The 14,668-nt window shown below is 37.7% G+C and overlaps 1 protein-coding gene across 2 annotated transcripts; it reads right to left on the bottom strand.

Annotated features, from left to right (window-relative positions):
* Positions 1-676: 676 nt before the first annotated feature.
* On the bottom strand, positions 677-12,973 carry SPNS1 (SPNS lysolipid transporter 1, lysophospholipid). 2 transcript variants are annotated; one of them, XM_058183411.1, is made up of 13 exons: positions 12,797-12,972; positions 11,506-11,744; positions 11,098-11,163; positions 10,848-10,984; positions 10,100-10,251; positions 9,821-9,887; positions 9,495-9,637; positions 6,980-7,138; positions 6,585-6,774; positions 6,378-6,443; positions 5,726-5,824; positions 4,875-5,046; positions 677-3,705 (listed from the first exon to the last, which is right to left on the bottom strand). In XM_058183411.1, the coding sequence occupies exons 2-13, from the start codon at positions 11,720-11,722 to the stop codon at positions 3,611-3,613; spliced, it is 1,563 nt and encodes a 520-aa protein (XP_058039394.1). In that variant the 5' UTR covers positions 11,723-11,744; positions 12,797-12,972; the 3' UTR covers positions 677-3,610. The 2 variants fall into 2 exon arrangements, with proteins under 2 accessions (XP_058039394.1, XP_058039395.1); XM_058183412.1 differs by lacking the exon at positions 4,875-5,046 and having other exon boundaries at positions 12,797-12,973.
* Positions 12,974-14,668: the final 1,695 nt, after the last annotated feature.

The following is a 14,668-nucleotide window of genomic DNA, read 5'->3' as shown; positions in this document are numbered from 1 at the left end:
AATACACCCTCCTACTCTTTTTTCTTTCAGTAGTTTTTTTTTCAGCAGATAAATATATTATGGATATAAAGATACTTTTATAGAAGTAAATCTCTACCCCAGATCCCTGCCCAATATAAACATTTCTTAAAAGGCAAAAGTCAATTTAAAGAAAATATTTAAAGTAGAGTGCTCTTTTTGTGAATTAGCAAATTTAGAGGACTTAAAACATCGAAAAATGATAAACCTTTCATCTTCAAAAAATGGTGAAAATAAGAGATTTTCAACAGAAATCTGAAATGCATTCTTTGAACCCTTTTCTTCCTGCTTCAATCAGATTTTATATTGGATGGACAAAATAAACAGGTTTTCAAATAAGGTTCTGGACCTCCTTGTATAGGATAGCAATGATAAAAACAGCGGTGGACACAAAGTTATTTGAGAAATATTCAGATAGGAATCTATCCCATAAAGAATTCTGAGGCAAAATATTTAAGAGACAGATTATATATAAATACAAGAACCATTTTATCAGGGCATGGCTGTTAAGAACAAAGGCCAAGTTTATATGATCATTGGCATTAAATCCTAAGTAGGTTTCCTGGACTGCACATTTTGGGCAAAGGAAGAGGAGAAACGATTACACATTTCATTAAAAAAATCAGAAAAAAAGTAAAATCAAGACAAGACACAACAGTCAAAGTAAACGAGATAAAGCAGCTTCATGTTTTATTAATACATATATCCTACTTATGTATACAAAGTGGTCATAGTAAGTCTGTTCTTTGCATAAAAAAACTCCAAGGCAGAGGAAGAAAATTATATCTTCTCTTATCATTGCTTATGTTTGAAATATAAAAGGCTTTCTCCACACTATCCAACTTTTTTTTAAAGAGTGTCATTTATTTATGAAGATGGGATAGAACCAAGAGCTGTTTATCACATCTTTTTAAATTCTTCAAAGAGCTATCTTTGTCTTTTTAATTTGGTATTATGCTACATGCATAATGACTTTTCAGCATGCACCTCCCCTCAAATATCCAAAAATGGTTCAGCCCAGGAAAAGCATTGTGCATTTCTGATTACCATATATAAAGTCTGAAAACAGCAGTGTCTGTTTTATAAGACCTTATGTATCAGTGAGCTCTGTAAAAAAAGTTGTACTTACCAGGATTGAAACGCAATGCTGCTTCTTACTTGCACCATACAAAACCAAACTGCAAATCCAGAAACATTCTTACTAATCGTATCCTCCTATTTCTGCACCAATCTTGTAGTATCTATCTACACATGTCATTCTGTGCTTTCCCCTTTTCTCCCACCCCACCTGAAATTCAAAACAGCAAGCAACAATGATCATGGTTCACGTAAAAGATTCACCAACCATCTGTAAAACTAACATTCACGTTCAAATTCAAGATATTAAAGGAAGATCAAGACAGCATTCAAACTGAAAAAAAGTTCAAAATGATAAATGATTAAAAAGTCAAACATTATACTAAAATCTGCATTAAGGAAAATATTATTTTGGACCTGAGACCTGGTAGCACTGTGGTTGGAATACAGTTCAAACCTGACCAGCTCATGGTTGACTCAGCCTTCCATTCTTCTGCGGTTGGTAAAATAAAGACCCAGATTATTGGGGGCAATATGCTGATTCTGTAAACCACTCAAGAGAGGGCTGTAAAGCACCATGAAGCGGTATATAAGTGCTATTGCTATTGAATGCTTAAATTATGTTGCTATAATCTGTCTTGGTTTTCTATCTGGGCTGCCCAAGGGAGAGATAATATCCTGCTATGATTTCAGTAGATATTGCCTCCGCATACTGTATTCCAATCATGCTTTTACTACTCCAAAGATCTTTTTTATAAACAAAACCAGTGAAAACACATAATCATATAATTTTTACATTTGCTATCAGATGAAATTCCATATGGTTTTGCCTTGAAGAATTTGCAAATTCTATGCTGTTAAAAAAAGTCATCTCATCTGATAACGAATTATTCCCACCTCTAATATCTGAGAAAAAGAAACCACTAATGTAAATTAATAACAGCTCCTCAAAAAATTTCAAAAATGAATTAATTTATTGTGGCGCAAGCCAAAGCCCACTTTTTTCAGATGAATGAAGAAATAGTTGTATTCAACAAAGGCAACAGAACAAAAAAGGAATTAAATCTGTAGGTGAAAATACACAAGCTGCAGACTTTAACATCAGTTTAAAAAAGACTTGCCACACTAGTGGTCTTAATGTTATTGCTCTACCATAATAATCAATCAGCTTAATTCAAAATATTTGTAAGATATCAGGCCAGGAAAAATTAATCTCAATTATAACTCATTTTTCTACATCTGATTTTACATTGAAGCACACTGAAATGAACCCATAATTGACTGTAATGGTTCTAATCTATTTGCATACAAATTAATAAAAACCCACTTATAGTTAAAGTGCAACTACTGTCTTTCACAGATGTCTTTGCAGGAAGCTTTTTTATTTAAGCTTCTCCTCAAGGTAAAGAGAAAATGCAGCTAGCAAGTACATTACAAGCACTTCAAAGTGACAAATGAAACAAACAAACCCCTGCACTTAACGCTAGGAGCAGAAGCCAGATGCCAGTAGAACCACGAGTAATATACAACAGTAAGCATTGAAAAATAGGAAAGGGAGCTGAAAGTAGTCACCACAGGTAAGTTCCTCCATGGATGATAGCAAAAAAAAAACAAGGCTTGCTTGTACAAAACAAAGTATCAATCATCCAAACCTTGCCCATCTTCATTCCAATGTTCAATAGCAATGATACGTTAAGAACAAAAATATCTGAGGCTATAACCATTTATGTAACATTTTTTCATGCAATTTTTCATACTTCAGAAGTTGACAATAACAGAAATTGTCACAATCTCTGCTAAGATGCAAACCTTTTTAGCTTCTCAAGTAAAGTATAACTGACACGTTATAGTGTGATATTTTTAAGGGTCCCTCCTAACACTGACTTTGTCATGAATACTGGTTTTCTCCTGAAAAGAAAACAAAAGAAAACAAAAGAAAAGCAAGGGGCCTCTAGATGGTCAGTGCCTATCAGTATATTTAGAGGATTTTAAAAATAAAGACACAATAGAAACATTCTGCAAAAATATATGAAGGCAAGTGAGACTACAAAATAAAAGCCTTTGTATGGAAGCATAGATGTGGTCTGGAAGATTCTGTTTTTCTTAAAACCCAAGGCTATTGAAGACTGATCTTTTCAGTTAGTTCTTTGTAAAACTTTTACAAGTTGCTTTGAATTTCACAGTGTCCAGGGGGGGAGGGGGATGAAATAAAAATAAAATCATCCAAGTAAAGGTTGAAGATTAAATAGATGTGTTTTTGCTATTTCATCCACATTCATCTGAGAAACGCCACATGACTCTGAATAGTGTTTGCGATTTATAAAAAAAGTCCTTATATACATAGCAAAAAAATGTGATTTCATTTCCTGTTGTCCATAATCCCTGCCTTGGTGCCTTTAAGAGAGTCTCTCTCTCTCTCTCACACACACACACACTTTCTCTCTCTCTGTTTCCTCAACTGCCAAATACAAATCTGTTCAAGTTTCCAAAACTGAAACAAGATGAAGATGAGACTTCAGATAAGGACACTGGAGACAGGAACTTTTGTTGATCGCCCACGCTGAGGAACAACAATGCGGTCCTCCCCTTCCAAAGACTCGTGCAGCTGACCTGGAGTGAGGAAAAGAGCATGTTAAGATCTGCCTTCACAGGGGAGGGCCTTGTCTAAAGAGGACAAGATTCTGAAAGGAGAAGGTCATATGCCTGCGCCCTCTTTCCTATTTTTCAGTGCTATTATCTTCCCTTATTTCCTTCACAGCTACATGTTGCCGTATACAGGTAGTCCTCAATTTACTACAATTTGGTCAACTGCTCAAACCTTACAAAGGCACTGAAAAAAGTGACTTGTGACTGTCCTCACACTCATAACCTTATCAGCATCCCTTGTCACATGATCAAAATCTAGGCACTTGGCATTTACAACAGTGGTAGAGTCCCAGGGTGCCATACACTAAATAAAGTAAATAAGGTTCCCAGGATTATTGTAACCTTCTCAACCAGCTTCTGATAAAAAAGGGGGAGTGGGGGGGGAGCCAGATTCATTTAATGACTGTATGATTCAAATAACAACTGCAATGATTAACTTAATCATCACAAAAAAAGCGATAAAATTGGGTATGATTCACTCAACTACCTTGCTTAGCAAATAAAATTCTAGTCCCAGTTCTGGTCACAAGTCAAAACTATCTCTACAGCAATTCTGAATGCCCTGGCATTACTCTTGTTCTGAGGCTACTGCTTCAATGGCTGCAAGTAGAAGCATTTGAAGTGAGTTATTTTCTTCCCTCTTTCTTTCAAAATGTTTAGGAAAGAAAAAGAAAGGAAATGAAGAAACACACAAAAAAGAGGAAAAAAGGAAAAAGAAAAGGACAAAGTAGATAAAAAAGAGAACTAAGCATCAAGACAGTGCTAAAAAAGAGAAAACTTATTCATGTGATTCAATGCTCTATAGATTTTGAGGAAAACTTGGTCAGGAGCATCTGTAAAATATCCAAGGTTAAGAATGCTGCCAGGGCATACTATTCAATACCAGTTACTATCTCCTGAAGAACCCACATTGAAAATGTTCTCAAACACTCGACATTTCAGGATAGTTTATTCATTTTTGCACTTCTAGCACTGCCTCCTTTATGTGTGGTATACAATAAAAACAAAGGGTATACATCTCTGTTCTACTAGTAGCATGTGCTTTTGTGACATAGCACTGAAGTTAGACATAGCCTGAATTCTTGAGGCATTAATTCCAACTCTGTAGAGATGGCAGAGGAAAAAAGTTTTACCTTGTGCATATAACTCTGTCCGTTTACGATCTGCCTGAATGAAACAAGCTGTAGCTAGGAAGAAACCACCACCGATAACACCCACAAAGCTGCAGACCATAAGTGCATATTCCAGGCTTCGGAACTGTGATAGCAATGAAACGGGGCGATCGCTCTGGATTCGATCACTAATCTATGAAAAAATAATAATAATAAACATGCAATCCCTAAGGAAAGCCTTCAAAACTGGAGATGAATATTGTTATTTATTACTTCTCTTGCTATTTCACCCAGCTTGAAATAAATAGCAAAACAGGCACACACCATAGTTTATTTTTCCTTTGCAATGGAAAATATGAAAATAAGAATTTCATTTCATGAAATTCAGCTACTCCATATCTGAAATCTGAATAAAAGCAGCTGACTGCATCCAAAATGTAAAAGAAGTAAATATGATTTTAGAACAGCAGTTCCACACAAGTTTTCAATTAACTCGCAATTACAAAATCAATTTGTAACCAAACTGAATTCTGAAGAAAAGAAATATTGTTAGATATATCTAAACAAAAATGGAATCTACACTCTCTCAGGAACAAAACCATAATTTTGTATTCACATATGAATGTGCCTGCTTTAATCTTATCTATTAAATCAAATGCTAAAACCCAGCATCTGCAGTGACCTTGCAGTCCTAGGGAAATTACAATGAATAGAGCTGTGCTGGAATGTTTACTTTTAATTTGAAAAGGACTGTTCTAATTGGGAGAAAGAACAGAGGAAAAAAAGAAAGAGAGAGAATCTGCATAGGTGGAACAGATAGCAGGAATATCAGTTCTACAACTCCAGGCTAAGCCTTATATCCAAATGCTTACCAAACCAATAAGATAAGGGCTCCCTGCATCACCCAGAAGATGGGACAACAGAATCTGAAAAGCTTCAGCTGTGGAACGGCGAGTTGGGATGACAACATACTGCAAAGAGAAAAGGGGATATTTCTTTTGATATGCTTTGTCAAGAAATATCAAGTGATTGTAGGATAAAGGTATAATTGTTTATATCTTTTTTCCATTTTATTGTTGTAAGCTACCCAAAGTAACCCCACGCTGACATGGGTAGCAAATAAATTTAATACACAAACAAATAAATAAAGGAGGGGCAGGGAGTTTGATTCTACAGGCTTGGAGCCACTAGCCCCTCTACTTCTTGTCAGAAGGGGGAAAAGCCAAGAAAGGTGGATAGATTGGATTGTTGCTGCTGCCATTAAGGTATGAGGCAATTAAACAAACACAGATTCAGAGATGAAACTATCTACAACATTATCGAGGGAGAAGGGAATAAAATATTAGATTAGTCACATGAACTATCAGAGGTCCTGTAGGGTAAAACAGTTACTAGTGATATAACTCTACTCCTGATTGTTTCTCTATTTCTACTTAAAAGACCTGCACTCGTGCTATTAATTTCCAAGTTTCAGACCCTGTTTGTTGAGCAAATGTACGTATTTTCCCTTCCCCATTATCTCACCAGAAGCATGTCTGCCACTATGGCCCAGTTGAGGGAAAGGAGGATTTCACCAATAAAAATAAATACCTACAAGGAAGAATGAAGAAGAACCATTTTGTTATATTTTAAAAAGATACATTATTTTTCATGAAGTGGTATACATAGAAATACCCTTTCCGTTACCCCTAACAATTATATTAAAATCAAGGAGAAACTTAAGAAACTGACGTAAGTAGCAACAATGCTCTGCTGAGCAAAGACGACAGCCAGGAACAGGAAGGGGGCAGAGCCAAGCAGTCCAATGGCGCACACCAGGGGATCAGCACGGGGATTGATGCGATGCCAGCGTCTTGAAATCTCCACTCCAGCAGTAACACCCAGGACACCAGTCACACAAGTGATAATACCAAAGATGAGGCTGCAGGGATAATTACATATGGCCTGATGAGGCTCTTCAGAAATGGTTCAAAATGGTTATATAATGAGCATGTTAGAATCTTTTCAAAAGCCATACAAAGTATTTAGAACTCAGAAATGAGTTGTCATGATATTCTTCAAAAGAGACCAAGAAAATAAACTAAACTAGAAATCAAGATACGAGACAGTTCCCATTGTTAACTCACCTGTCAGAGTCTCTATGACAAACCTTACCACTAGGGCAAGGTGGGAGGTTTCCGGTGGCCAACCGTGAGCGGTACAGGAAGGCAGGTGCCCACAATGCTAGGGAGCCTGTTACAAATGCCACGGCTGTGAATCCTAGTGATGATAACACGAAGCTACGGCTGACCAATCAGGGGACAGAAAGAAATAAAGAAGTAATGTCAGCATGTACTATAGCCGTCTGGATTCCCAGAACCAAACAATAACAGATCTGAGCTGTCAGAGATCTGTCATCTCAAGAGAATACCTCTATGTATGTTCCTAAGTAATGATTTACTGACTGAGTCACAAGTTGTCCAAAAAATGACGATAGATGACACAACTTGTATACATGTTAGAAGTCATATATGGCACTTTTCTGATGGTATACATCTTAGGCCAGGGTTTCCCAAACTTTTTCCTTCATTACCCAATACCACTTAGAAAGTCTTATTGAACTTCAAGGACCAGTTTTAAGTCCCTTCAGCATCACTGCAATTTCAAATGGTTGCTGAATGAATAGTTGAGATCTATCTGCATTGTAAAATCAATATCAATAGAAGACAACATATGTAGCTCAGGGTTGGATTGTGGGGTGCTTGGTGTTCTCTGAGCTTGGTTGTTTGCTTGCAGACATTTCATTACCCAACTAAGTAACATCATCAATGCACCAGGACTCCAGACAAACAAAATCATTGAATAATCTTTATGTCACTTCAACAAAGTATCACTGGTAATTCAATCAATTTTCATCTCAATAAAAATACTCTGAGAAGTATTCAAAGTATTCTTATTTTAATAAAATAATTTAATTTTAATTTTCCTGTTGTGATGGGTAATTGGTTCATTTATCTTTACCTAAATAAAAATTAATTTTAATTGGGGTATTTTATTTATGGGTCAAATTTGACGATTTTAATTTTCGGCCATTTATAGAATACGTTATTTTAACTGTGGTTTTAATTTGTATATTGTACTGTTTTAATCTGGCTGTACACCGCCCTGAGTCCTTCGGGAGAAGGGCGGTATAAAAATCTAAATAATAAATAATTTGGGAAGCACTATCTTAGGCCATGAGTAATCAACTTGCTATGTGCATAGCATAAGGCTGATAAGCATTAACTGACTGCAGAGGTCTTGTAAGCTAACATTTCTGACTCTGGCATCGCTGTCTCTCTCTTTCCTGCAGTGCAAATTCATTAGATTAGAAACAAACAAATTCCACCCCCATCAAAATGTCGAATTAGGCTATTTAAAAGAGCACTAGGAACCCAGGTAGTGCTTCCTACTATACCGGGGTTTTTAAGACATCGTTTATTGCATAAATCTCAAATTCATTGAATTCAAATATTTATGAACATTATGGCTTAGTACAATGTGCAAACTCTATGCATCAAATTTATATAACAGGCTAAGCCAAAATATGGCTTGTTTTAGAGACTTGTCTATTGTGGCTTGTTCACATATCATAGTTAAACAAAAACAGCTTAGCAGAAGTATTAACACAGTTCATTTCTTAGTAAACCACCCTGCTAACAACATTTAACCCAAGGTTTTAAACTATAAATCAAGGGCTAAGGCAAGAACATTCTGAAGAATATTATATTCAAAGAATAATTTCCATATTGACTTGCTGTTCTAGTTTCATTGCAGAGGATTTAGGGATATAATTTTATGGCTTACAGAGATAACTGAGCAGGCATATTAAAACTTAGACAATACTCTCTGTCACATCCAACATCTCTTACAACTTCTTTGCCAATTGTGTCTGTCAACATTGGCTTGACCAACATGACAAATCTGCTAAAAAGCTCTTTACCTTCATGCTGATAAAACAACAAAAATATTATCCTGCAAAAGTATTCACACACTAGCGTCCTATAGTAATCAGCACTTCCCTGCTATTATTTTATCGCATGCGCGCGCGCGCGCACGCGTGTGTGTATTAATTACGTATAGAGCTGATCCAAGTGACTGGGCTGAATTCACCTAGCAGACTTTCATGGATAAGGAAGACCTTAAACTAATAGTATCTTGGTTTCTAGGCCAGTACTTTAACCACTACACCAAAAGTAGTCAGCTCTTCCCTGGTAATTATAAAAAATATCTGATACTCTATAATCTATACACAAATGCCTAGTTCCTTGGCCAGACATTTTGTAGAAATCTTCTACCAAGACTACCATTAGAACACAGCAATCTGCTGTTCTTTGTCAGCCTGTGAATGTCATACTGAGTAGTGAGCTCCTTTTCTTCAAAAGAATACAAACCAAGTGGTTTCCCAGAGAAATACCAGTGAACCAGCCCTCTCCAGTAGCCCTTTCACTTGGAGGGACAAAATTCCATGTCACTTCTGGCTATCCTGCAAGTTATGAAATAAGTTTTTAACTCTCATTTATGAGTATTTGCACTGAATTGGAACCATTAAAACAAGGCCTAGAAGGTAATTCAGTAAAAAAAAAAAAGAGAAGCAAGACTTCTTTCTGTCACATGACTCACTTGTGGCTCAGGGCTCTCAAATCAGCTGTCCATGAAGTGTAATGAAGAGGGGCATCAGTGCGTCTCTCTACAGCTCCTCGGGGTGGTTCACGTACCACAATTATCAATAATAACAAAGCTAATGCTCCCAAACCTGGAGTCACCTATGGGGGACGTAATAAAAAAAAATCCAGTGTGAAATATTCTGAAAAGAGAAAAATATATGTGAATGACTGGAGAACAGGCTGTTGTCTAACTTTGGGTAAAAAGAGGTCTCAGAATTGGATTTAAAAAGAATTTTAACGTAACAACAAGCATTGACTAAAGTAGCTATAAATTCTACTTACTCGCAAGGCCCAATGCCAGTCATCAGCCAGATCTTTCACTTTTGACCCCACAATATAACCCAGTCCACTGTAGAAGAAAATCAGGAGAGCATTCAAATCTATACTCTGGCAGGTTTTCTAACTTCCATCAAAGCTAGTTAACACTTTATCATCTTAAGTATTTTACGATATGGATATGCAAGCTATATAATGTAATGCTTTTGATTTCCAACAAAGATCTCTAGTTAAAAACCTATCTTTTCACCCTCCCTCCAAATATAGAGCACAGGATGTTCCCACCTGCCTACAGGTATAGCAAAGTAGAAGATGCTAAGCATGCGGGATCTCCGGTCACCCAAATACAGATCAGCAATAATGGTGGGGGCAATAGTTGAATAGCTAGCCTCTCCCACACCCACTAGGCCTCGTGTAAGTAGCAACATCCAGAAGAACTGAAGAGGAGATAAAAAACAGTGTATGAACAATAGAGAAGCAGACATAAGCTTTAAATCTAAAATACCCTCAATAGGAACCTTGAAACTTCTGGTGTTTATCTCTATTCAGATTTTATTTAGTTATTTATTGCTTACTTAAAACAAAAGTGCCTTCAGCAATAAAACAGGAAACCTTAGAAATATTTATTTCTAATTTTGGATAATTTATTTGAGGTTTGATTAAAAGAGAGCAACAAATGCAACTACTTGAAAACAGCAACAGCCAGAAAGTTAATTTCCCCTCTCATTGCCTGCTATGAAACTTCATGCAATTGAATGTATGGAATTCCTCATCACGAAGCCTATTAGAAAGGTTTCATAGCTTGAAAATGCAGAATTTCAAGAAGAAATATATATATATATATTTATATATATAATATATATATATATATATATATATATATATATATATATATATATATATATATATATATATAAAATTTATATATATAATTATATATAATATATATATAATATATATAATTTATTTTCAATTTCTCCATCCCTGTAATTTTAATTTACCAGAAGTCCCCTCTTCCACACCCAATAAATACCTGCTTGGGGATGAAACTGCTCCCTAGAGTCACAATAGACCAGAAGAAGATTCCTATACACATCAGGTATTTGCGATTGTAACGATCACCCAGGTAACCAAAAATAGGTGCCAGTACCATGTAGCTGCTAATAAAAACTGTTAGGAAAGGAAAAAAAGTTTTATGTTCCACCTCTGTTCCATATGAACTGTGTAAATGGCTACTGAGGGGTTAGAAAAAAACAAGCAAGGCCTATTGCATCAGTTCTCACCTGTCTGTAGCAGTCCTGATTTGCTGTCATCGATATCAAAAAATTTCTCAATGTCAGGAAGAACACCTGAAACAAGGCAAAAGAAATACAGAACTTAAGATGAGGAGACAGATATAGGACTTTTCGTCAATTTTATCCATAATGATCTAACTCAAGGGTATCAAACTCATGTTGTTACGGCAGTATCACATGACGTATTGGGATTCCCCCCTCCACTTCGCTAAACTGGGCATGGGCATGGCCACTGCATGACGATCTGGCCTGTGAGTTTCATACTCATCAAACCAAAGCCAGAAACAAATGGGGAGAATCTATTTATCTTTGCTTTAAAAGTTACAAGCCTTCAACCATTTCATCAGTTCAAAAAAGAAACTGGAAGAATTTCAGCTACCATTCCATTATACTTACCAGCCACAGTGAAGCGATCCATGTAGTTCAGTAGATTAATAAAAAAGAGTACACCCACAATAAGGCCAGCATGTTGAGAGGATATCCCTGTCAGGGCCCGTACTTCTTCTTCTCCTATGTGCTCTGGCTGTGGATCATCTTTTCCTTCACCTTCAGTATCATCTGCCTGGGTCAAAATTGGAGCTGTATCAGCATAAGGTTGCTGCTGGGATCCCATAGCTGGGAATAAGAAAGATCCACTGTAAGGGGGAAAAAAGTACAATTATAGGGGAGATAGACTTTAGATTTGCAGGATCTGCAGAATCTTTAAAAAAACAGAAGATCTACCAAAACTGTACAATTACAGGAGAACAAGATCTATTAGAGAGAAAAAACCCCACAAGGCCTATCAATTTTTGTAAGCCACCCAGTCATTAAATGTGAGTGGGAGTCTCTGCAAATTTTCATCAATCAATCAACTGAAGCATGGTGGAAAACCAAATGCTATTATTAAAAGGCACTGATCAATTTAGAACCCAGATGAGGAAGGTAATTTACAACTCAGTTATTTTAAACTTCCTTAGTAGCCTATTATTTTTGTTGATTGCCTTATTACCCTATGACTATCACTTTGTTGTACCTTTGATTTATGATGATTTGTATTTTATGATTATGACTTGTTGCTTGTATGTACACTGAGAGCTTATGTACCAGAGGCAAATTCTTTGTTTGTGTCCAATCACACTTGGCCAATAAAGAATTCTATTCAAAGGTGAGAAAAGTTGCAAATTCCTTGGATGCCTTCATTTTGCAACCGAACCCGCAGGAATCTTTACCAGCCCAACCACAAATCCCTGATACCTCCCAGCCGATCCATTTTCTACCTACGCCTGCTTCTAAGAAAGCTGGGGAGAAAGGTTCTAAATGGGAGTGCCTACTCCACAGGGTTGTTGTTAGAAATGCCCCACAGAACTACATTCCCCCCCCCTTAAAAAAAAACAGACTCTCTGGCCTCTTCCGAAAGAACGGAGGCAAATTCGGGTGCAAAGAGACAGAGGGCAGGGCGATTCTTTCACAATACGAACTATATTCAATCACGATTGAGGGAGGCTTAGCCGCCCCTGGACTAAACCCTAAATGCTGGTTTCATCCTGCAGATATAATTCAGCCAGAGGCCCCCACAGGTTCAAGTCAACCCCCGCCTAGAATGATACATTAGTGTGAACTGGGGGTGGACCGCTTTAACGAGAGAGCGTGCCAAGGTCCCCTCCATCTCCAAATTCAATGTAATATTCCTCTGCCACAAACTTACCTAGCCTTTCTCCCTTCTGTTTGAACAGCCGAATCAGATCACGTGAGTGGGGTGGGTTTTTGTTTTTTTTTTAAAGAAAAGAAGCTCTTAAAAAAAAAACACCACCTTCCTTATCATATGACTTTTTTCCCCCCGCCTTTTCCTCCCCGGCCTCGCGCGCTGCAACTCGGAGCACTTGAGAGAGGTGGAGCCCCACCCTCGGCGACCAAGGGAGGGGGCGATTTGCCTCGACGACAGCCAATAGAATGGGCCCTTTCATTGGAAAGGAGCACAGGAAAACAGCAGTTTCTGTTGCGCTCGTTACCAGCCCTGGCGCAGGCTCCTCCTACTTCTCCCGTCGAGCAACGGGTGTCGTATCTTTGTTGGTTGTTATGGTTACGAAGTATTGCTTTTTGCCCAGCTCTGCGTCGCACTGTCTCTATGACATTCAGTGTGTCCTAATTTACACATTTTATTTTATTACTATGAGGTTTGCCCTGGCTTTCTCGTTATCTTAGTTGTCTTAAGTTACAGAGCCATGTCAATCATTTTAACTGGCATGGTTTGGCAAGTCTCAAATTTTTTTTAAAAAGGGTGGATGATGATGATGATGGGGCAGGTGGGAATGAGAGAACAAACTGTTTAGTATAGCTTTCTGTTGGACTAATAAAGATAGAATAGAATAGAATAGAATAGAATTTTATTGGCCAAGTGTGATTGGACACACAAGGAATTTGTCTTGGTGCATATGCTCTCAGTGTACATAAAAGAAAAGATACCTTCATCAAGGTACAACATTTACAACACAATTGATGATCAATATATCAATATAAATCATAAGGATTGCCAGCAACAAAGTTATAGTCGTACAGTCATAAGTGGAAGGAGATTGGTGATGGGAACTATGAAACGATTAATAGTAGTGCAGATTCAGTAAATAGTCTGACAGTGTTGAGGGAATTATTTGTTTAGCAGAGTGATGGCCTTCGGGAAAAAACTGTTCTTGTGTCTAGTTGTTCTGGTGTGCAGTGCTCTATAGCGCACTGAGGGTAGGAGTTGAAACAGTTTATGTCCAGGATGCGAGGGATCTGCAAATATTTTCACGGCCCTCTTCTTGATTCGTGCAGTATACAGGTCCTCAATGGAAGGCAAGTTGGTAGCAATTATTTTTTCTGCAGTTCTAATTATCCTCTGAAGTCTGTGTTTTTCTTGTTGGATTGCAGAACCAGATACAGCCTTAGCATCAATTTTAGTTAATTTGGTAATAGATGCATGCCTTATGTAGTCCCCCAAAGCTGCTGGTTAACCATTTATTTATTTTATTTATTCATTTATTTAATTTCTATACCGCCCTTCTCCCGAAGGACTCAGGGCGATTTACAGCCAACATAAAACAGGTTCATCAATAAATTAAAAAATAACTTTAAAAATCTAATTTCAATTAGGCCAAATTCCATTAAAACTATTAATAAAATAATAATAAAACCCAAGTTAAAAGCTGTATTACAATTAGGCCAGCCCTGCGTGGTGAAACAGAAAGGTCTTGAGCTCACGTCGGAAGGTCCGGAGGTCGGGGAGCAAACGTAATCCCAGAGGCAGTTCATTCCAGAGGGTAGGTGCCCCCACAGAGAAGGCTCTCCCCCTGGGGGTCGCCAGCCGACATTGTTTGACTGACGGCACCCTGAGGAGACCCTCCCTATGGGAGCGCACAGGGCGATGGGAGGCTATTGGTGGCAGCAGGTGGTCCCGTAGATATCCCGGTCCTAAGCCATGGAGCGCCTTAAAGGTGGTAACCAACACCTTGAATTGCACCCGGAAGACCACTGGCAACCAGTGCAGCTTGCGCAGGAGAGGTGTTATATGGGAGCCACGAGTAGCTCCCTCTATTACCCG

The sequence above is a fragment of the Ahaetulla prasina genome, chromosome 4 (assembly GCF_028640845.1).
Source record: "Ahaetulla prasina isolate Xishuangbanna chromosome 4, ASM2864084v1, whole genome shotgun sequence".
Taxonomy (NCBI): Eukaryota; Metazoa; Chordata; class Lepidosauria; order Squamata; family Colubridae; genus Ahaetulla; species Ahaetulla prasina.
This window is presented reverse-complemented; position numbering and strand designations above follow the sequence as displayed.